Raw genomic sequence first — 22,436 nt, 5'->3', positions numbered from 1 at the left:
GGTCACCAGTAATCCTGAAACTTGAGTTTTGGTTTCAGCTCAATAAAACCTTCTAATATGAACCTCATCTCTGTATTTTGGGATCAATTAGTTCCTTAAATCTGTCACACGTTTTACACTAACAAACCGACACGTTAGACTAGTTATCTGATTATTACTGCGACACATCTGTGATAGTTCATCTGATAGTTAATTTCCAAAGTAACTGAGTAATTCCAGGTGTATTTTACTGCTCTTCCAAGTGTCCGTCTGGTGATTTTAGCTTGTTACTTTATGCTGAGGGCAACAAGAGAGTCCTTTATACTCCCCAAAAATCTGAAGAACCACAAGACGACGTTATACAAGAGCAACATTTATTAAAACCAATGATATTTTGTTCACGTGCACTGGACGTCAAGATATACACAATATACAAATGATGCATTTTGTAGCAAATATAATTTCTAGCAGCAGCAGCAGAATGGGCATGTACAAAAATACACATTAGATTTTGTCACACAAAACACAGAAGTAACAAGGTAATAGAATTATATATTTCTGTATTATAAATATGCTTTACATGTCAGACATAATTCACTGTAAAAGGGATTAAAATAATAATAGTAATAATAATAAAAGACATTTGTAAATGACAGCACTTTAAAATAATGGCCTGGTGTAGAATCACGTAAAATGCCCCTATGCTGTGTTAGCAACCTAATATATATGTTTGAAGGTAATTATGCACATTAAAATGAGCTCATTTATCCCCAAGGGTCACAAAAAGGTCGGTGTTGTAATGGTGGCATTACTGGAGGAAAAGGACTGTACAAGAAAACATGAAGATGGTCACGAAGAGCTGAATTACACGCACACACACTCACACAAGTGGCTTAAACGTCGTCCATGTCACACTAAAATGAGAGTTACTTGTGATTAAACCAGAATAAATGGCACAAATCAGCTCACGTTCCACCTCAGGACGCCCTGTCAAAGCGGCGTGTGTAAAATAAACACACAACGGCCCAAAATTCACCGGCTCAGGCGGACGCCTTGCGGATGCATCCGATCTGTGGAAAAGTACAAATGGCAATAAAACTCCATATTTTAAGGAGGATGGAGCCGAAAGTGGATCGCTTTATCATCTGGCACAGGTTATCAGGATATAATAACACTGATAAATGATGCACATGCAGTTCTGCAAAGCAATATTGGAGCAGACGCAGGTGTGTCATGTATACAGTAGAGATGTTGATATAATACTTGTTGGATGGTGATACGCCAGAGACGCGGGAATTTAAAAGCTGCATTACGGTAAAATGATGGAATTGTGTGAACTACCTGCGTGTTCTAGCTGCTTTTTTTGGATTATAAATTAAATAAAGGGGGTTAATATTTAAAAACCGTCATACACAATCCTAAAGTCATACACAATATGAGTTAGTATTTGAACTTTTTGAAGGCCGTGTCACGCAGCTCTCACAGCAGGTGCACCTGCGCTGGTCAAACCTTGGATCTAGACCACAAGCGGAAGGCAGGAACACGGATGCACAGAGGAATATTATTATCGCATCAGAGACAAACCTTTAACAAGACACTTGGCCTCTCACACTAAACGTTTCTGTACAAATATCCTATTTACACGTACGATTCTTCTGCAAAAAACAGTTTCTCAAACTCATCCACTCGTGGGTCACTGCACCGCCGGCTCTGCCATTCTCTCTTTCTCTGTACAATAGCCAGCGCCACCTCCTGACTCCTCCTCAGGCAGCCGTCTGCATCCTCCTGGCCCTGGGAGGAAAAGTAGTCCCTCACTGCCCTGGTGGCGGATGGAGACAGACAGAAGCGTGGCTCGCTGTGGCTGCTCTCCACCTCAGACACTCTCAATCCTCCTGTACCCTTTGAAGCGTGAGCTCTGTCACGCGTGAGGCTGGAGGTGAGGTTTAAGTTGACCACGGGAGGTTCCGATGCCCTTCGCGGAAGATTAAGGGTCCCTACTGCTTTTTGTCCTTTCGTGTCCTGAGTCAGAGGGTGGGACTTTTGCCTTTGGAGGACTAAAGTGGTTCCACTTTGTCCATAGAAAACTCCCTGTGGGGGCTGCACATGATCATTTGTTCCCAACCTCTGGGTGACATCACTTCCTGTTTGTGGTTTAGGGTTGTAGCTGGGAGTCTGGTCGTGGAGCTGCCTCAGTTCTTTGACCGTCAGAGGTTTCTCTGTGCCTCGATAGAATGGCGAGCGGTTGCGCTGCAGCTGCAGCAGAGCCTGCTGGTAGGACGGAGGGCTGCTGGATCTCCTTTGGCAGGTTCTGCTTTTGGCCTCCTGGAGGGTGGAGTAACCATTACTGGTTGGAGTCTTTCTGTTCGCCGCGGGCGTGTCCTCCTCGGGCTGCCGTAGTGACAGGCAGCGGTCCTTACTGAGCCACGTGTTGGGATGGAGTCCGTGAGAATTGGAGGGGGGTTGGCTTGGTTGTGTCCAGGCCTCCCTCTGAGGTGGGGAGCCTTTGGGTGACATCTCTGGCCGCCCTGGTGAGAGGGGTGCAGGCTCTGCCAGTGGAACGGCACCATTGGTGGTGTAGTCAGTAGAGTACTGTGAGAAGGCGGAGTCTAAAGAACTGAGGGAGGAGCCTGTGGGCGAGGTTGCAGGTGACGACAGGCTGGAACAGCTGGCGTCCAGACGCAACGGCGGCGGAGGGGTGTGCTTCACCTTCCTCCGTCCACCGTTTTGGACTTTGGCGCCACCCTTCTTATTCGACTCCTCTTCCTCCTCCTTCAGCTGAAGACCGCTCAGCCTCTGCTCCAGAAACACCCTGTCCTCCTCCCCCTTCCCTTCCATGGCTGCATCGTAGCTCGCCTTTCGCACAGGCAGGCGCTGTGTGTTAGCTAGTGCCGTCACTGTGCACGAGGGGGCCATGCTTTCCAGCGTTAAGGCAGGTTCCGAACTCCTCCGCAGCCTTCTGGGGCCCTGGGACTGCCCGTTGGCCTGGCGGGGGCGCGGCTGTCGCACCGCGGGGCTGAACCTCCTCGGCCTGGCCAGTTGGGGGAGCTGCAATAGGAGCTCAGCCTCCGGGTCAGGATCAGGGTCACAGTCGCTGAGGGTGATGACGGAGTCCCGGCTGCGACTGTCTGGTTTGTCCTTGTCGCGCAATGGCAGCTGCTCCTGGTAGGGCGACTCAGGGTCGTCGTTCAGCTCGTTCTCTAGGCTGTCGTAGGAAGAGTCATTCATCTGGAAGGATGACACATCTGGGAGAGAGAAAAGAGAGGAGACGTGAACAAAACTCCAGAATTGTAGGAACAACGTCCCGTTTCACTGCAGCAGACCAACAGAACAGTTGGTAAGCTGCTGTCCTGCTGGGGGCTCCTCGACTGCTGGTGATTTAAGGTGCCAGGAAAAAGACCTTGGTTGTGTTTATGAATGAGGAGATTCAGCAGCGTGCTAAAAGGACACTTGTGACCCGGGCAATCATTGAAATTACAGCAGGTCGACCTGCTGACCCCAATCAAGGGGCCTAAATGAACAGGAGCTATTTCATGACCCTCCCCTCCCCAAGTGATCATGCGACCACCATGTTATGATATTTTGAGTTGCAACACTGAGGCATTGTTGGTTAAAAAGCACTAATATATACTCCTCAGCACACACACACACATACACACACACACACACACACACACACACACAAAAACCAAGTGAACGAAGTGAAGTTATTTAATCCGTGCGGCAGCCTTGACTTCGGTTAGCACGGACTGAAACATCTTATGAAGGCCGGACGTGGGATAATGAACAGTGGAGTCACCTGATCCGTGGTCGCTGCTGCTGCTCTTCTGGCTGAAGCTTCTGAACAGCGCCGTCACGTCGTCTCCCAGAGCGCCGCAGCAGTTCTCTATGAGGAGTCGCACCAGCTCACACACCTGCGAAGGGAAACAGCACACGGTTAGAAAGCAAATGCTTTCCCTGGCTCCCCCCGGGGCTGAGAACAATTCATTTCAACTGTTTTACATTTGGATCAGGTTGTAATTCTGTTGGTGTTTATGCTGAGGCGATTTGTCAGGAAGCCGGCCAGAGGTGATTCACGCCGCAGCTGCTTCGCTTCATGTCGGCACAAAGTGTTGAACAAACTCGCAAATGTGTTAAGTGAGAGACAAACTCATAATGAGGACATGGAAATCCACATACTGGCGTTGCCTGGTGATCATTCAGCTGCCGTTGGCCTCGTTCTGTGGAATCAGGGCTTAAATATCTGTGTATCATCAGCTGTCCACCGACTCTTTGTTCCAGATTATATCCAGGAATTCAACTACTGGTGCAGCTTTGTGGAAAAGAAATGGATCTGTTGCTCAGAATCTGTCCAGGAACGCAAGAGCAGAGGTGTTTGGTGCCACTGTCACGGACACGGAGACGTCCCTCATTTGCAGATGACCTCCAAACCAGCATCTGAATTCCACACACTCAATTACACATCAAACTACTTCTTATCCAGTCCTGGACAATGTCTTGATAATATCTGACCTCACGTCTTGGCTTAGATGATCACAAATCCACTGTCTTTGTCACCAGAGCAGTGTTTTATTTCTTATGAAATAAAGAGTCTTAACATATTCCTCATAAAACGTGGTTACAAAAGGCGAAGATGGAATTACGGCTGCCAATACAAATTCTCTGTTCCCTGAAGAAGCTGCTTTTGAATCATGTCAGTGGCGCCTGACGTGCTTTTCGGGAATTGGAAGCGGCTCTTAGTTAAAAACACTGGTTCCAAAAAAATTACAGCACTTGGCTGAAACGAAACTATGCAGTCGAAACGCACTAAACACATATGACGTCCTTTCACGTGAAGAGCGCTTGGCCGCCGCCAGAGCCACTCGGGGCCGCTGCACTCACATCCTCCCCAACCCCTGGAAAATTTTTCCAGCTCTCTCTGCCTGTTATGTTTATAAATGGGTTGTTTTTCCTGCTGCGGCTGCGCCTCGGCGACACCGTGGAAAACACAGCTGGGACAAACACACTTTAGGGCCTCCGCGTTTGTTTGCGGGAGCAGACGACAGCGTCGTGTCCGGGCGCGGGCTGTGAGTCAGCACTCAAAGCACGGGTCTGGGAAACGCTGGGAAGCGTTCTTTATGGGCGTCGCCACGGCAACGGCGCTGTTCGCCGCCGGAACATTGACTCTAACGGACAGGGTGAGATTATTAAATGTCACTTAAGGTTCCATTACGGATCGGGGCCAGTTAATCCTAATTTTAATGCGGATTAGCCTGAAAAAGACAAACGGGCAGATTTGGGCTGTGTTGTGGGTGATTGTTTAGAGTCTAAAGACGCTAAAGAGCATGACACAACCACAGTTAAAGAAACCAGCTAGAATTACAGCTCCGACATTAAAATTCCCTTTTTATACGCTTGGGCTTGTGATTAGCACGTGTCCCACTATCTGCGCGGCTCTAATGATCCATCTCTCCACCCTCCCTGTGTATTTAAGTCCGTGTGCTTTGTTGTGCACACATGCACTCCTGCACGTCCCCTATTAGTGGTTCTACTTTTAATTCCTCTTTTGTTTTTGGCTCTTTATGACTGTCCGCTGCACTTAAATCTAGTTGTTTGCCCTCACCTGCTGTCTCCCCAGCTGTCACTCATTTAGCCTTCCAGCAATCATCTCTCCGACATTCTTTTCTGCCACCCAGCGATGACGGCGGATACGTGACACACCTGAGGTTGAAAAGCCCCGCAGGGATCCAGCGAGACGTTCGAACATCCGTCAACACGACGATCACTCAAACTGCGAAATAAAACCAGAACTGGGGCTTCCCGTAGAATCGGAGCCATTTTTCATTCCTCTTTTTTGACAGCCGTGGACGAAGCGCACGTGCACGGGTGGGAGACGGCACGGCTGTGTGTAAGTGGGTCGTTTTTAAGATCACCCATTTTTTAAACGTCGCGCTTGTCTCACGGTTTGTGACAGAACTCAGGTTCACTCCTACACGGCCGCGCTCGACTGAAAGCATTTAAATTGCATGTTGCGCGAAAGAGGCAGAGACACCGAGGCTGAAGTCAAGCGGCCAAAACGGCGCATTCACGTGCCCCCAGACAAGGGTGGAAATTATACATTGCACAAGCAGGGGCCCCGAGCTCGTTGGAATCGGCCCCTGAGCTCCAACCACAGGCAGGGAAATGTTGAAATCTCACTTTTTTCCCAGAAGTAAAAGGGCGGCTTGTGCTCACACAAACACAGTGTGTGAGAGGGAAAGTGCTATCGGGGGAATGTTTGCTATAGAGATTTCAGTATTTGTGGGTTTTGGGGCTATGTGTGTGTATTTCTGTGACACAATTTGCTGCTAACACAGAAACTTGGCCTCGGGATCCTGTAGGAAATTCTTTACATGTTTTCTCGTTGAACCTCGTCTACCTCAAGTGCAAACACACGTATGGACACACAGGCTTGAAAAGATAAGCAAACCAGCCACCCACAGAGACCGTGAAAGTCAAACGACTTTCCAAATAGACCACAGATCAAATGCTCCGCGTGCTTTGTGTCTCGCTGGCTGCGCAATAGGCTCCTGTGGGCAAAAGGGCTCCTTCTGCTGGAGTTTACGTCAATGCAGGTTAGTCTGGCGGACGGAGATACGAGGGAAGAAAAGAGGATTCGACTTCACACTGAACTTCACAGACACAAATTTGGGTGATAAAACTGTGAGCAGAGTTTATACAAACTCCACCCAACCGGACGTTTAACCATTCATCTTCAACAAATGCTTCAGAACAGGATAAGAAAACCTTCTGCTTGTGGAATCTGCTTGGAAAAATCGTTTTGAGGAGAAAAAAAGCCCCTATTCTGGTGTCAGAGTGGTGCAGATGCTAATCTTCATACCTCTCTGTGGGAGTAAATCACCGTGAAACTGCAAAGCTGTCCTTCTTCCTCTCAAGTCTGAGTTTAATCCTGGAGGATTCTGAGCTCGCCAGAGTGTAAAAATGCTGTGATTGTAGCTTATGAGCGGCAGCCTGCGGCGACACGAGAGCGTGACCCAGTGTGTTTGTGCGCGTGTGTTAGTTCATTTGGAGGGAACAGTCGGTCCAACTGTATGTGCGAGCGCATAAACGCTACAGCCGCGTCGGCACCAGATCCCTAATCTCAGCGGGTTCACGCGCCGCGCCTGCACGAACGCACTCGCACCAACGCGGCTTTCTTCCACCGCTTCCACCGGAATGCTAAATTCCTCAGTGCGAAGAAACAGAGTCTGCAGTCCTTTAGTACGACGATCCCGCTCACCCGAGTGCTTTTGGGCAGAGTTAATATTGCCCAGCAGATTTTGGTGGGTGGAATAAACAGCTCGTGAGATGAGAGTAATCATCATGAGGCTCCATATGGTGCGTGTTACTGTGTGTGCACTCCTCGTCACCTTTTTGGTGCCCTCCCCCTCCATCTCAGGGGTGCTTGGTGCCTGGGACCAAAGCATGCTGGGCGCGATGCAGACGGACAAGTTGAAGGCATTCATCTGGTTGTCTTGAGCGTTGCCTTGGATACAGTGCAACACGGCGATAACGTGCCGCAGCAGGAGGAGGTTTTCACCAGGCAGGAGGTGGAGCAACCTGGGAGCGAAGATCATGATCACACACATTTCTTCCAGCGTCTTTTACATGTTTCTTGTGCTGCTTGAGATGCTGAAGCAATCATTTAAAAAATTCCTAATACAAAGCCAGTTCCTACCTGTGGATGGATTGCATTTTCTCCTCTGCCCCCTCAGTTCCCATCGCATCCATCCACCGGTCATACAGATCCACGCACAGCAGGCTGCCCGGGATATTCCGCAGGAAGTCCTGTACCAAGGAATGATGTAGGTGAAGGATGCTAACCTTTTCTACTTATTAGCAGTGTTACGAATCTGTTCTACATTCATTTCCTGTTAATAAAATATTCGCTTAGCAATATATAACATTTAAATCACCCAATTTGAATTATTTACATCTTGCTTTGGTTGGATGCCTGTTTCTTAAATATATGCCGACATATCATCTAATTATCACGACACTCCATATGGTGTGTGTGTGTGTGTGTGTTACCTTCAGGACAGCAGCGATGACGAACACAGATTGATGTGTGATCTCTGGATCCTCGGTTCCTCTGTCCAGTTGCTCCCGGAGTTCCCGGCAGGCTTTGGCTCCAGCCGACCTCCTGAAGACCCCCCTGGTGTACGGCCCCTCCAGGTACAGATGCACCAGCATGTCCTAAACAGTGGACAGGGTTTACCTCCATGAAACTGCCCCACTGATCTCTAATCAGTGTTGCTATTAGTAATAACAGCTGTCTGAAATCAGAGGTTGGCATGTCAGCATCTCAAACATCTGTCAGGGAGGAATTCGGCTCTTTGTTTTGCTTAAAAACACATATTAATTAAATCTAAAATCCCTTGTCGCCTCGTTTGAAAATCATCACTCAAGGTTTCCATCTAAGCAGCCCATTAGCATAAGTGAATGTAAGAATGTGGAACAACCTGACATTTTAGAGCTTTTCGGTGCGCCTCATGCCCAGAGAGGAAACTTTCTTTTGCTTTTTCAGCACATTTCGGGTTCCACTTCTCTAAACAGCGATTCATAACTTCAACCATTTATCTGAGGCAGCTAGATAAGCCGAACAATAACAGAATTCCCTCTCCAGCAAATACATCTCCCTTCCCATAAAAACAAAATCTTCCTGTGAACCTAAACTGGTTCCTGACCCCCCCACCCCGGTGACCCGTATCCAGCTCACCATGACGGGCTTGGGCAGGCCGTGTTCTGGAGAGCAGATGGAGCTTAGCGACCGTCCGAACAGCCGCCCCTGAGTGGGGCTGAGCGAGGTGGGGGACAGGGGCACGCTGTCCAGCTGGGGGTTGGAGCCCTTCCAGAAGGGCCAGTTGATCAGGGATCGCTTCCTCTTGAAGGTCTTTTGCTGAGCAGGTTCTGCACAGAGGACCAAACAGGAAGAGCCTGAGTCCGCGTTTCTGTCTGTGATGAAATATATTAAAGCACATTTGGAAGCTGAACGCAGTTATGAGGCTTTTAGGACCAAAGTCGAGTTTTCTGATTTTAATTTGACACGTTTTTAACCAATGTTTTTTTTTATTTTATCATAAGAATGAGGAGCAGCTTAGCTCTTATCATAAAGAGTATGCGTAAATATAGACATACACGTGATCCTGTTCAAACATCTCGAAGCTTCTGGTCAAAGAGCATTTGCACGGGTGACTTTTCTTCACCTTCAGCTTGTTTCTCAGCGTCACTTTAAGCCGATGAGGGCACTTTGTGTCATGATATTTTCACAGTTCTGCTTGATCGACCCGTCAGTGGAAGAATCATGTGAACGGAGTGTGTGGACAAAAACGTCGTTCATGTGTGACCAAACATCCATTAAAGGTTGTGAAAACTGTGAACGCTCAACAGAGTCATAGGATTGTGCGTTCTTCCTGATTTGAGCACAGTTTGCGTGTCGATTTCACATTTTTATGTTAAAAAACCCCCACAATAATGACCAGAAGCAAAGCTAGCTCAAGTTACGGCGCTGATATTTCTTGCGGTGGCCTCTCGTTACACAAAAGATAACATTAACACGGCCGTGATTTGTATGTGAGGGTCGGCCTTTTCAAACAAACCACAGATTCTTGGAGTGGGTGGAGGACGCGGCAGTTGAAAAGGGCCCAAATGTGTGGCATACCTCACATACAAGTCATTATTTAACAATCTGCCAAATATGCGCTGGAAGAAAAGTTTCCTGATAAAATTACTGCCCCGAGCTGCTCTGGTGCGTCTCAGCAGGACGTCATTAAAAAAATAATGAAAGCTAAAGTCTGTGCTGAACCTTTTTGGAAATGGACGCGCTGACAAACCCGCGTCTGCGTAAACAAAGGTGAGATTTGCCTGATAAATGTGTGAATCCATGCAAACCCACCAGGTCGTCACCCAACAATGTCGAGTTGAGTTGTGGGTGGAAGACAAGATCAAAACTTTTTATTGACAAACTTATATTACAAATGTTTGGACCGTGTCATGGGAACAACGGAATGTGTGTAATTGCAGTGTGTGTGTGTGTGTGTGTGTGAGAGACGTCAGCCCTCAGCTTGTTTGACGCTCTTGCTATCACAGACGATCAAATACCCACGGGGTAAAAAATACGTGAGCGCCGTTCATCATTTGTCACTGCTACCTGACAGGGCGTCCCAGAGCAGCGTTAGGCCACGCCTCCGTTCCTGCCACGCCCACGGCGCTCCGACACACACGCCGTCGAGCTCTCAGGTGCGAGTGGCTGCACGTGTATGGCGGCGGCGCTGCTGTGACGCCATCGTGTAAGACGCTGTTATTCTGCTTGTGGTTTGATAACTGAAGCGTGGCTGGGAACCAGGCGCTTGTTTTTCTCCTTCTCCTCTTTTCATTAATCGGCCCTCTCCCCCTCCCCCCATTCACCTCCTTCCTCCTCAGCTTCTCTTCCTACGTCGATTCTTTGTCTTCTATCTGTTACAGTTGGCTGTTTCTTTTTCCGTCACCTACTCTGACCTCCGCGCTCACTCGATAGCTGTGTCATCTCTTTTTCACTTCCCATCCTCCCATTCTCACACTCGTCCGTCCCTTCTGGGGTTTCTTCCTCTGCCTCGCCGATGTTTTTCTGAATCTCGCTGCGTCTCTCTCGCCAACTCTCCCACCCTTCTCCTTATCTCGGTTTTCTTGCTCAGAGGAAAGAAACCTGACAAACACGCACGCGTTCTCGTGTTTCCTGTCAGTTTGAGTGACAAAGTCAGACCGTAAAACACTTACGTACGTAAAATAAAAACAAACTCCCTCATGTGGGGGAGTTGATTTAGGCTCTTATATGTCTGCAAGCTGTTTATTTTTGAACATTGTAAAATGATTCGCATGTGCTCGCATCCTGCCAACATTCACCGTTTGGCCCCAGACACTCCCAGTGTGCTCAGGAGCCATCTTTATAACACAGGATTCCTGATATAATTCCCTTTAATTATGAAATAAATCTGTTTCCCTCTTCTGAAAAATCCTCCTAACGACTCACGTCACAGGACTGGGCAGCTGCCTTACCCATAAGTTGCACCTGTCCCGGGACAGCCTTGTTGGGTTTGAGGATGAACTGGCACTGGTTGTCAGGTGGAAGGCACTGGTCCAGCAGCAGGACCCCCGGACAGTCTGTGGGACTGGTGGGATCCCTGACGGCTCCTCCTCCCAGACCCGCAGCGCTGCTCCCGCCATTCCGAATGTGGCTCATCTTGACACTGAAGGGAAACTCGTGGCCTGAATGAGGAGACGAGGTCGGTGAGCCAAAGAGGAAAGTTTGATTTGTGTTGCACAAAGATGAATCAGCAGTCCTGAGTCCAGAATTTAGTGTGAACAAAGGAACAACAGATTATGGCAAGAGACTAAGTGCTGTGAAACGCTAACAGATGTTGGGCTTTTAGTGCTGATGCCTGAGCTGCAGCGGGTAAAATATGTGCTGCCTCGTTTCCCTAAAGTGGTTTAAATGGGCAGAATTAGACAGGAGTCAAACGTAGCGTTACACTAACATTAGGTCTGTTCTGTTCACAGTAAGAGTCGATGCTAAAAGAAGTCTCACCAATGAGAGGATACGGAGGCTCATCCTTACTGGAGCTCACCCACAACCGGTGGTCCTTCACACAGCCCTGCAGGGAAAGAAGAGAAGATGTAGTTTTGCGTTGAAAATAAAGGACGTTTTTTTTAAAATGATGCACCGATTAACGTGAAACCAGAGCAGCTACTGCCCAAAACACCAAACGGAGGCTAAAATGTCAACTGTTGACAGATTTAAGACACAATGACATTCTGGAAATCAAATTACATACACTGGAGGGGAAATGCTCTAAAATCCCATTATTTTGTACAAATTCTTGGCACGCTTACGCTTGGTCTTGACATTAGCCTCTCATAAATCATATTTAACAACACTTGGCCACGGTAGCAAGGATCCGCCTGAATGACTTTGGAAACCACATCAAAGGGACAAAAAGGAGTGTGTACAGGAGTAAAGATCAACAGTGGTCTTTGGTTACTCACCGATATGCCAAACTGCAGCAGGGCCATGCGGATGACATCATCGGTGCTGTCGGCGTTGCTGACCGCGAGCGTCTTGGCCTGCGGAGGAAAAGTTTTGGTCGGCTGTTTTAATTTGTTACGTGAAATATCATAAATTGGCCCACAGACGGACAGGAAGAGGCGGCGATGTTGACGTTGCGCTGACAGAAAGAGAAGAGGAGCTCACATATGCGCAGTTTCCAACGTCCTTGGCGAAGATCTTCAGGGGGACCGTCTTGGGGTCGTCCCTGTCTTTTCCCTCAAGGATCCCGCTGGAGGGAAGGACAGATGTCAGACTTACGTTAAAACCAGAAGACAAAGCCCCCACCCCCGTATTCATGTCTGAAGGTCGTTTGCTGGGTTAGCGGCGGCGGCTGCAGCCCTGCCTTTACCTTTTGATGAGCTCCAACCACTTGTTCTTGTGCTCCTCCGAGCTGGGGAGGAAGAGGAAGAGGAAGCACAATCAGCGTCCATCAGGGTAAAAGCGTCCGTCTGTTTGCTGTTATGCAACTCATATTTGTGCCTTTTGAGCATGTGTCATTATCTCCTCCAGCCTGGCTGCGCCCAGATTTAAGAGCTTTTGTGACCAGGACCGAAGGGTTCGGGGATTTGGCGGGCGCGTGTTGAATTTCCAGTTCTATACTGCAACATGGCCTGGGAACGCCGTGTACTTTTTAAGAAGCACGGATCAGTGAGTCACGCTGGCGTGACAGAGATATGCGCAGCGTGTTTAGTATTACATCTGACACACACTGTCAGCAGATGTTCTCCATGAAGCGACAGGGAAGAGCGCCCGCTCAGTTTCGTCCGTGTGCACGCTTCTCCACTGCTGCGTACCTGAAGGTGGCCACGAAGTTGCAGGTGGGCCAGCCCACGACGAAGCTCTTCTCTGGGTTTGTGCTTCCCTCACACACTTCCTCTATGCAGTGGGACACCCACATCTCACACACTCGGGCTTGGGCCTTCACCTTAAAATGGGTGGGAGATCTACGGGAGACAAAGTGCTCTCTGTTAAACGAAGCCTGCAAAAAATGTCATATTGATCTAGCTTAACATCGAAATGCCATGTCAGTCATTTCAGCTGTCCGTTACTGTTTATTTGTGATTGCTTTTTATTCAAACTATTAATTTTCTCCCAAGAAATTGATCAGAAACGCCCTCTCGGATTTAGAAACCAAAGTATGCAAAGGTGCTTTCAGGCTAATGTCGCTAACATTTTAGACCAAATTTCGGGGGGCGGAGCTTGTTGTCAGAAGTAGCTTGTTTTTCTCGATATGCGTGGTCACCTACAGCAGGACCGCACACGCTGGTCGGACAACCTCATGTAGGTACAACCAGATAAGTTTACTCTCTTGCTTGTGACCCAGTGACACCAGACAGGAGATGTTTATGATAAGAAAAGCCACCAGGACATTAAAAGATGCCAAAGAATGTTCTGATAACAGGGTCCCCAAGTAATGAAGCGTTTTAATTAAATTATTAAAGCTTTAACTTTAAATTTTCCTCATAAAACCTTTTTCTCCACAAACCTCTAAAGTACACATGGCAGTGCAGCGAGAACTCCTTTAAATAGATTATAGATCCAGCAATTTAGCCCCAGTAAAAGTGTATTTATCCACCACTACATCTGTGATTACAGAGAGAGAAGCTCCAGCATGTGGCACACGTGCACTCTCCCTGCTATTACACAGATATTAAGGTTAAAAACGCATGCGTAAACATACACACACCAAGACATTCCTCTAACTCACCCTGTGCTCAGCCACTGTGTAGCAGCCAATTATAGCATATGCTAGTGGTGCTGGAGGGGTCGGCCCCGCCCACTGGCGCATGACCACAGTGGACCTGCCGGGTCTGCACTGAGGGTGTATGCGTGGGTGTGTGTGTGTGTGTGTGTGTGTGCATGGGGCCAGAGTAGCTTTGATCTGAGCCAGTCTTCATATGGATTTAATTGGCTGGGAAATAATTATATACCGGGAGAGAAAATGACGGAGGGAGAAGTGAAAGAATGCAGTAAAAAGAGAAAATTTGAGGAAAAATACAGGACAAAAACATTAACCCATCCTTCACCAATGCTTGTTTCTATCTGTACTGTGGCATTTCTCCATTTCTCCAATGCGAGACATGAAAACGTTGCTTATTTGTTCCTCTGATTCCTGTTTAGGTCTCCCAGTCTGCATTTCCTGTCCAACTCTCACTCCGACACACAAACATATTCCTTAACTCCCAAGACAGAGAGACTTACTTGGCCTTGGCGACCAGGAGGGTGTCATTAAAGAGGAAGAGGTGTCTCTCCTGGGTCTGCAGGCCTGTCTTCAGCTGTGCTTGGGCGTGATCCAAGAACAGACGGGCTGGACACTCGGCGAGGAAGGCCTGGACGAGTGGACATGATTCTGGGCTGACTGGTGTCAGGCAGCTTTCCCTAAGGACAGAAAAAAATGGGACAAGAGGGTGCTGATTAACATTTAATTAATACGGTGGGGGCTTCGTCATCTCAACAGGAATGGACCATCTTGTCTCTGCTTCTTTTGCTGTCAATCTGTGTGACTGATGGACAGATGGAAACAGAGGAGGGACATTTTGGGGGGGAAGGAAGTAGTTTGAGAGCACTATCCTTTCCTGTTTACCCTTAAATGCCAGATTTAAAGTCCAGATCTCCTGTTACACAAATACAAGCGTCGTCTATCGCAGTCTTTTGTGTCTCCGCTCTCTCACGCACCACCTCGTGCCGTCTCGCTGTTTTTGGAACGCACGGATGCACCCGGAGACCCACAATCAAGACAAAGGTCCGAGGAATTGACCAAAGCATCAAAGAATCTCCTCACTGAAGGAAGGTTACGTAAGTGATTGGTTATGTAATTAATTAATGGATGCCAGAGCGCTGCCCTTTGTCCGTCGGCCAAAAATAAACTCCAAAATGGGACTGAGCGAAGTAATGTAACCAATTAAATGTTGAGGTTTGTTGGGATAAGAGGCTGGGATGGACAGGATGCTGATGGATTTACTGTTCCTGGAGGAACAAGGATTTGTTTCACTTATAAAACTAAGATTACATTTTTTAGACTCCGCGGCTGCTGTTGTTTCATGTGCTCCAGCCCATTATATGACTGAAACAAATGATAGTTTAACTGATCATTTAACACAAAATGAGTTGTGAATTTAAGTGATATCTCCTGATAAGACACTGATAGCATCACCCACAGCGGCCTTGACCCCATGTCTGTATAACAGCATGCAGAGGTCAGCTGTCCACAACCTTTGATCAGATTTTATGGCGTCAAATTATCCAAACCGACCCAACAAAACAGCATATCAAGCCAGCTCAGTCATTTTTGCCTCAATTGCAGTCAAAGCTGCCAATTTTCTAGGTACGGGGTCAGCCCAGGGGTAAAAACCACCGAAGACGGACAGCATGGAGGCTTTTGGGTTTAGCAGTTCGGGAAGTAAGTCTCGACTTCTCATCCTCCTTTATTCTTATCGCACTGCAGAAGAGGGGAATGCTCCTTGTTAGCGGAGCTGCCCCCCAACACACACACACATTTATAAATGTCCTAATGCCATTAAGACCCTTTCACATTGTGCTACGCCCCCCAAAAAGAAGACATCTTCCGTATTCACCACACATCCCGTCCTCCTGAATGTATGAGCGACAGTGGAGTCGCCCAGCTTTTGAATCTGACTGACGAGGAGCTAATGGCGCCATTGTACGTCATGTGATGTTGATAAATTGAGATCTCGCCCTACTCGGCTCCGCACGGCCACCTTTGAGATGGAGCCCTGTGAGGAGAAATGTTGGCTTTTTAGGACACAATGAAGTGCACATACTAATGTCCCAGCATGAATAATTAAGTGGAACTGAGAATGATTATCTGCATAAAGACACACCCTGATTACTTTGGTTTACAGCCCGGTGTTAATACATTTTATCTTTACAACAGAGGAGAAATATTCCCTTAAAGTTCATTAAACAGGCTAAACCTCCACCACTGCCTCTTTCCAGCACCATGTTTATCTCTCTTTGTCTCTCTCATGCTTATGTGCATCCACTTTGCTCATCAGAGCATCAGCTCTGCTGTCAATTTGGCGGGCCAGACTGAGCAGACCTCACGGAACCAATGACATGCACTTACACAACACAGCCCATCTGTTCGGTTTTATTATTGTCCCAAAGAGGGACGGCGTGTGTGTGTGTGTGTGTGTGTGTGGTTACACACGTGTCTGATTCATCACATGCATCTGCAGTTGATTTGCCTCTGATAGCGAGTCTGCCTGCATGGCTCCAGCAGTATTTTAAGATTTTATGTCACCAATCTGGGACAAAGTGCTGAATGAAAAGAGGTTTGCTGGCCTGGTTCATTTGCTTCTTACGTAACACGCAGAATCTGACTTGTCTGAATAAAACAAGTGAAAGAGAAGCATCAGCAAATCGCTTGAGTGTGGTTTGCTGGTACCAACCTGGTGGTTTGCAAGACTGCTGTCAAAAAACACTAAAAAAGCAAATAAATTACTGGGATTTACACAGAAAAACACAACTCCCTCAAAAACGCACAACTTTCTGACAGCATCCCCGGTTTGGCCTCAGCAGAATGCAAATATTTACTGACTAAAAACGTTCTCGTCGTTAGCTAGCTTAGCGAATTGAACGCAAATGCAAAACCACAAAATCCAAAGTAAGTCTCTAAAGTCTCTTGTGTTTAACGGCTCGAGCAACAATTCCTCACAATACCATGATGTGATGAGGCAAATCTTTTCCACCTTCTCCCTCCTTACTGTTTCCACCTGCCTCCAAATGCCTCCGGACACACCGGCTCATTTCCATCCAACAGACTACAGCATAAGGTCATTGTTGGCCGCCACACACACTGGGACACACACACACACGGAGCGATGAGATCAGAGCCTTGAAACTTTTTCTTATAGCGATTAATGGACATGTGACCCAGGGGCTGCGAGCCATGACATCTTTAGCAGAGCTCAATAAAAGAAATGCCTTTTTCATTACACTGCGCTCTGGATAACGGCACAAGATATGCACATGTTGTCAATCGCACTCAGATGGTCAAATAATCAAATTTAGACCACGACGTAAGAAGAAAAAAATCACATTTAAAAAGACGATAAAAAGAAAAACTTGCCTGAAAATGATTTGCATGTGCGGTTACCATCAGGTGTTCTTTTGTGTGTGTGTGTGTAGAAGTCATTTTGTGGCGTCACAGTGGGTGTGAGGTCAGGGATACCAGCCAATCATATGTTTTTGTGCTCTGCCCCTTTCCTCTGTGTGGTATCGATTTCCCCTCCTGGGAGGGAAGGGACTCCGGTAATACTGTAGCCCTGCAGGCTGACAGATGAGGTTATGCTCGGCCCGGTGCCTTTAGAATGTGTGTGTCTCTCAGGTGATGCAAGAGGGTGAACTGAAGGTCACTGAGGCGTTCAGAAAGGGCAAAAGAAGAAAAACAGGAAAAGAAATCTATATATGCTTATAATGTCTATAAGCCACACTTGTATGTTTACTTTTTTCAGGAGGAAACTCAAAATTTAGGAGCCAGAAGAGCGACGTGAGGAACTACGAATATCCACGATCTGTGATTCAGGGAACTTTTAGTGGAGTGGAGAAAAAGGCCCAAACAAGAGCGGCTCTGACTCTGTGGAGTCACCAGGCCAACCCGTCCATCTGCAAGCCAGTGTTGCTGTGATGTGTGAAAAGATCTTTATTCTTAAGGGTTTTCTCTCAGACGGTGCGAAGTGAAAATGCCTGAAAAGGAAAAAAAAGGCCCACAGACTGGGCAAAAAAAGCAGAAGCACAGGCTGGTTCCTTCTGCTGGTAAATGTCAGTGTTCCCTATCTGAACCAAGGGGGGACATGGAAAACAGGGTTGACGGCGCTCACCAGCACTTTTAAAATTCAGACAGAAAATCTCAAAATGCGACGTATTAAGATAAAATGTGGACGGTTTGAAAGATAGTGAAATCATTTCAGTAACGTTTGATTGGTTAAAGGGATAAAAACACAACAGAGGACAACAGATCTGTAGAAGGGGCCCAGCCACTAATCAATTACTTTGAATCTTTAAATCAACATAGAATCAAGGCTTGGTTTGCTCCAAAGCAGACATGTGAAAGTGCCCCCCCACTTAACATTTCAGAATTGAAAGCAGGAGTAGATCAAGAACAGATCCTTGAGGCACCCCACAGTTAAATGAGCTGGGATAAGACATTTTTATTTGCTCCGGTTGTTGTGATGTATTAAAAAGTGCCTTTTTTAACCCTTCCTGCCTCTGCCACACCTGACTGTGTCACATTCTGCCCTGCCTGGAGGTTAGAGCCCCCTGCCCAGGCAACCCCCCCCCCCAGACATTAATGAACACCACCCTCACTCATCGACATGAGATGTGTTGACCCCAGATGACCCGACTCGCTCCCACACCTCCTTATAAGAGGTCAAAGGTTAAGGGTGAGAGCAGAGAGTGTCAAGCCCTGGCTCCATACATCCTACAGACCCCCCCCCCCCCAACAGAGAAAAAGGGGGCAGCAGCAACATAAGAATTTGGTTTGTCTCACTTTTTCTATCTTTGCACACAAGCTGAAAATTTGAGACTCACTTTCCTCTTCACACACACACACACACACACACACACACGCACACACACACACGATTCCCCGAGAGCGCTGACCCATTTAAAAGTGTGGAGTGTTTCGCTCAACGCTGCTCTAAAATGACCCACTCTCACACGTAAGAGCGCCGAACTCTCGCTGCAAGCAACAAACGTCCAAGTCGCCCGCTCACACACACACCCCAGCTCACACACACCCCAGCTCACACACACGTTCTAAACATGTCAGACAGTCTGGCCACATCACACCCGAGAGACCCTGGACTGCACAACCTCACCTAAACCATCAGCATTTTAAGGGTCTTAACTGGCATGTTGAGGTTTTTCCATCTGTTTTGCGGGATTCAGTGAAAGATCCTGATGACCCAATAAAAACTATTTATTCCTCTGTGACAAGCCTCATTTTTTCTAAAAATCCCCCAATGGGGGGATTGTCAGAAACTATATACACCTGGGGGTGGGGGAAGGTAATACCTAATTTCCGACGTTGTAAAAGGAAGAGGAAGGGATTTGTACCACACAAAGGTGATGAAAGGTGACCGATGAACTTTTATCCCTTCGTGGCAGCCAAGGAGGCCAACTTTACTTTTTTATTACCATTGCTTGGTTCGAAGCTGGTAGTTTAACCACAGTAGTTTAAAGTAAACCTGTCTTATCGGCTGCTGCGGGGGGGTCAAATGGCCACACCGGTAAACATGACTGACAGCTGCATGTTGTTGCACCAGATTCCATCCGCAACAATACAAACCTCCATGCACAAACCCACCACATACGAGAAGCAAGGGCCAAATTCTTGCTACTCTCCGTAACTTCGGGAGCATTCTGCGTTATGTAAAACATTGAGGAGGAAGACCTCAGCTCCACAAGGGCCTTTTCCCTAAACTGCAAAACAATAAAAAAGGGTGTTCCTACCTGGACGTGCTCCGTGATCTGGTGAGTGCTTTGCTGATGACCAGTGAGGGAGCCGACTGCCGCCTCTGAGCCAAGGTCTTCATCTTCTGCTCGGCGTGGGCGAGAGAGAGAGAGAGAGAGAGAGACAAGGGAGAGGTCAACAGGAGCGGGGAATAAAGCTGCGGGTTCGGATTTGCATTCTGCTGCCGAACGACATCTTCTGCTTGAGAAGAGGAGGGTGACAGAACGCCTGAAGAGCTGCAGGGGGAGAACTGGCTGTTGGCTTGTGATCCGGAAACACACACATGGGCAAAACTCCAGCGTGTGTGTGTGTGTGTGTCTTTGAGAGAAGCAAAGAAAAAGGAGAAGCGGGACTGTAAAAGACGGAAGACTGGGAGCTGAGTGACAGAGGAATACCAGACATTAAACAAACACATGTGTGTTAGGAGCACGAAGTTGAGGGGACCTCGTATATTCTCGCTGTAGGAAAAGAACTAGCATACCTGCGGCTACCTGCAGCTATTTCAATTAAACCTCATTTATTTAAAACAAAATCACGCGGAGCCTGAATAAATATCACAAGCGCCCACAAATGCCCCAAACACACACTGCAGCCTTTCAGCTTGGAAATGTCTCGGGAGGGGGGGAAAAAAAGCGAGGTGCAGAAATAGAAGCTGAATGAGACCCTTCTTCCTGGGCTCATTCTGCAACCACTGACGGGTAACATTCCTGTCAGGTCCGGACTGTTCTGCTACGTGCACGGGGTAAAACGGATCGGCACAATTGACACAGTTCTGCAATCGGGCTCAGGCAACGCTCAGAGGACAGAAAACGTGAAGCAGCGACAGACTATACAGAGAAAAAAGGCGCCTGCGGCCCGACGTTCACGGGGCAGAAAAGTTCTGGTGTGTCTGCTGGTTCTGACAGGTCCACTCTCATGTTTGATGCAGCCCAGCTGTACTTGCTCTACAGATTCATAAAAACAGTCTTGGCTGCTGATAAATGAACAATAAGATGTGCAGATTCATAGATTTGGACCAGTTTTACCTTTGCAAAAGTCATTTTTAAGCTACAACAAGGCAGACACTTTCTGACGTCACTGATTTTTGCCTAAGTGGTAATTACGGAAGCCGTGGGATACCCTTTACCCGTTTTGATTCTAATCTCAGCCCAAATAAGGTTCGCCCCCCCATATGTACTGCAGTTACAGTCTTCGAACACACCGTGGATGGGGGCGCTGTTTACTGCGAGTGAACTGAGAAGCTGCTGAATATTCCAATTTCATCATCATCAACATCATCATCTTCATCACCATCATCATCATCACCGCCATCATCATCTCTCCATTCCAACAAAGCAAACTGAATTTCATTTAAAAAGAAAATGCGAATACTTTTTCGGGAAAAAGAGTCAGAAACGGGCATTGCGGAGGCGCCTTGATTAACAAAGTCAATGATCAAAGAGCTCTACAGATGCTGGTTGTCCGGATTAAACACTGAAGAAAACACAAATTTATTTTGTTTTTTAAATTTGGGTTTTCTTCAGTCGTTTCAGCAAATATTTAGCTCCGGAATAAGCCAAGCTCCCTTTAATGCTGCATTAATATCATTAAAAATGTGATTAAATACAAATAAATTAGTGTTATTGGTCATAAAATAACACTCAGCTCAAAGCACCGTCACCTTAACATGAAGTTCTTCATTAAGAAATCCTTATAAAGTAATGGAATCACACCAAACAAGCCAAATTAGTTCATATGGGGGCATATTTGAACTAATCAAAGTGGCAGAGATCCCAGGAATCAGCAGATTAGAAATAATAAACTGCACAAGTACACTCATTTACCACTTAGCTGCAATAAAATGCCAATTGTTTGCTTTTAACAGTTTAATCCGCAACCAACAGCGCATTAAAAGCTCACGGTTCCCGGAGAGAAACGTGCCCGCCCGGTACCTTTTTGTTTTCGGGCAGCGACTTGATCTCCCCCGTCAGCGAGTCGGACCTGTTCTGTCCCATGGTCCCCTGCTGCGGCGACATGGTTTCCATCAAGGCAGCATAGATCCACGGCTCCGGTATATTCCCATGACACCCGCGTAAAGTCCACTTTATCCGGCGGAGAGCGGGGAAGGCGCCCCGGGAGCATCCATGGTACGGAGGTGGTGATCCGGGGGGAGCGGAGGTGAATCCAGCGGGGAGCGTCCGCACGGCGCGCGCCTCTGTGTCTGATGATATGAGCCTCGCGACCGAGATGTGCGCGGTTTGAAGCGCCAGTCGTGAAGCTGCCGGTGGCTACGTAAGGCGATTTCCGCCGATCCTTTTCAGAATAAGAGCATTGCAGACGCGCTTCCGGTTATTTGTGCCGTCTTATCCATCGCGAATTACATTTTTTTTAAAAACGTTACCGCGGTAGTTTTCAAAGCACAATTAAATATATCATCAGTGTACTTGTCGGCTTGTATGTTCAGTACAGGAAATGTGTTTTTTAAAAGTAAATATTAACTTAATATCTCGCAGTTTGATCTTAATATGGATCTTTTTTCTATATTGAGAAAATGCATTATTTTACAGATATTTTAGTTTAATGAATCATTTTCTGTTAAATATGTAGTGACTTGGAGACACTGTGTGTTCAGTTTACTTCCAAAAGTAAACTGAAGCAGGATCAGGCCACAGCTACATTATCTGCATACTTCACCACACCTTTTCTGCGTATATTACATGTTTTCCGAGCCTGGCCGTCGGGCCACATAGAAGGCGACTGTTCCACTACACCATGACGGCGGTTTCCAGAGGGCCCAGACCAGGTGTAAAAATGTAATTCCAGTGCCAAGAATAACATGACCCATGAAAAGGAATGTATATGGTGCGTTTTTTTTTCTTGTACAGTCATGATGACGCATCT

The 22,436-nt window shown here is 47.2% G+C and overlaps 1 protein-coding gene across 1 annotated transcript; it reads right to left on the bottom strand.

The window, feature by feature from the left end:
- Positions 1-339: 339 nt before the first annotated feature.
- Positions 340-21,790, bottom strand: LOC101065799 (rho GTPase-activating protein 20-like). Its single transcript, XM_003962219.3, has 15 exons — positions 21,488-21,790; positions 19,556-19,641; positions 14,279-14,455; positions 12,871-13,020; positions 12,426-12,467; positions 12,221-12,305; positions 12,016-12,093; positions 11,558-11,624; positions 11,029-11,238; positions 8,714-8,904; positions 8,026-8,190; positions 7,673-7,782; positions 7,365-7,554; positions 3,776-3,890; positions 340-3,221 (listed from the first exon to the last, which is right to left on the bottom strand). Exons 1-15 carry the CDS (start codon positions 21,578-21,580, stop codon positions 1,618-1,620), a joined length of 3,363 nt encoding a protein of 1,120 aa, XP_003962268.2. The 5' UTR covers positions 21,581-21,790; the 3' UTR covers positions 340-1,617.
- Positions 21,791-22,436: the final 646 nt, after the last annotated feature.

Source organism: Takifugu rubripes, chromosome 1, assembly GCF_901000725.2.
Source record: "Takifugu rubripes chromosome 1, fTakRub1.2, whole genome shotgun sequence".
Taxonomy (NCBI): Eukaryota; Metazoa; Chordata; class Actinopteri; order Tetraodontiformes; family Tetraodontidae; genus Takifugu; species Takifugu rubripes.
This window is presented reverse-complemented; position numbering and strand designations above follow the sequence as displayed.

What these genes read in the sequence shown, in the direction of transcription:
- LOC101065799 (XM_003962219.3), bottom strand. Translation starts at nt 21,580, where the DNA reads ATGGAAACCATGTCGCCGCAGCAGGGGACCATGGGACAGAACAGGTCC. An exon ending in ACGTTGGAAACTGCGCATAT is followed by an intron (nt 12,094 to 12,220) that starts GTGAGCTCCTCT and finishes TTTCCTCCGCAG; the next exon opens with GCCAAGACGCTCGCGGTCAG. An exon ending in GCCTGCCCAAGCCCGTCATG is followed by an intron (nt 8,191 to 8,713) that starts GTGAGCTGGATA and finishes TCCACTGTTTAG; the next exon opens with GACATGCTGGTGCATCTGTA.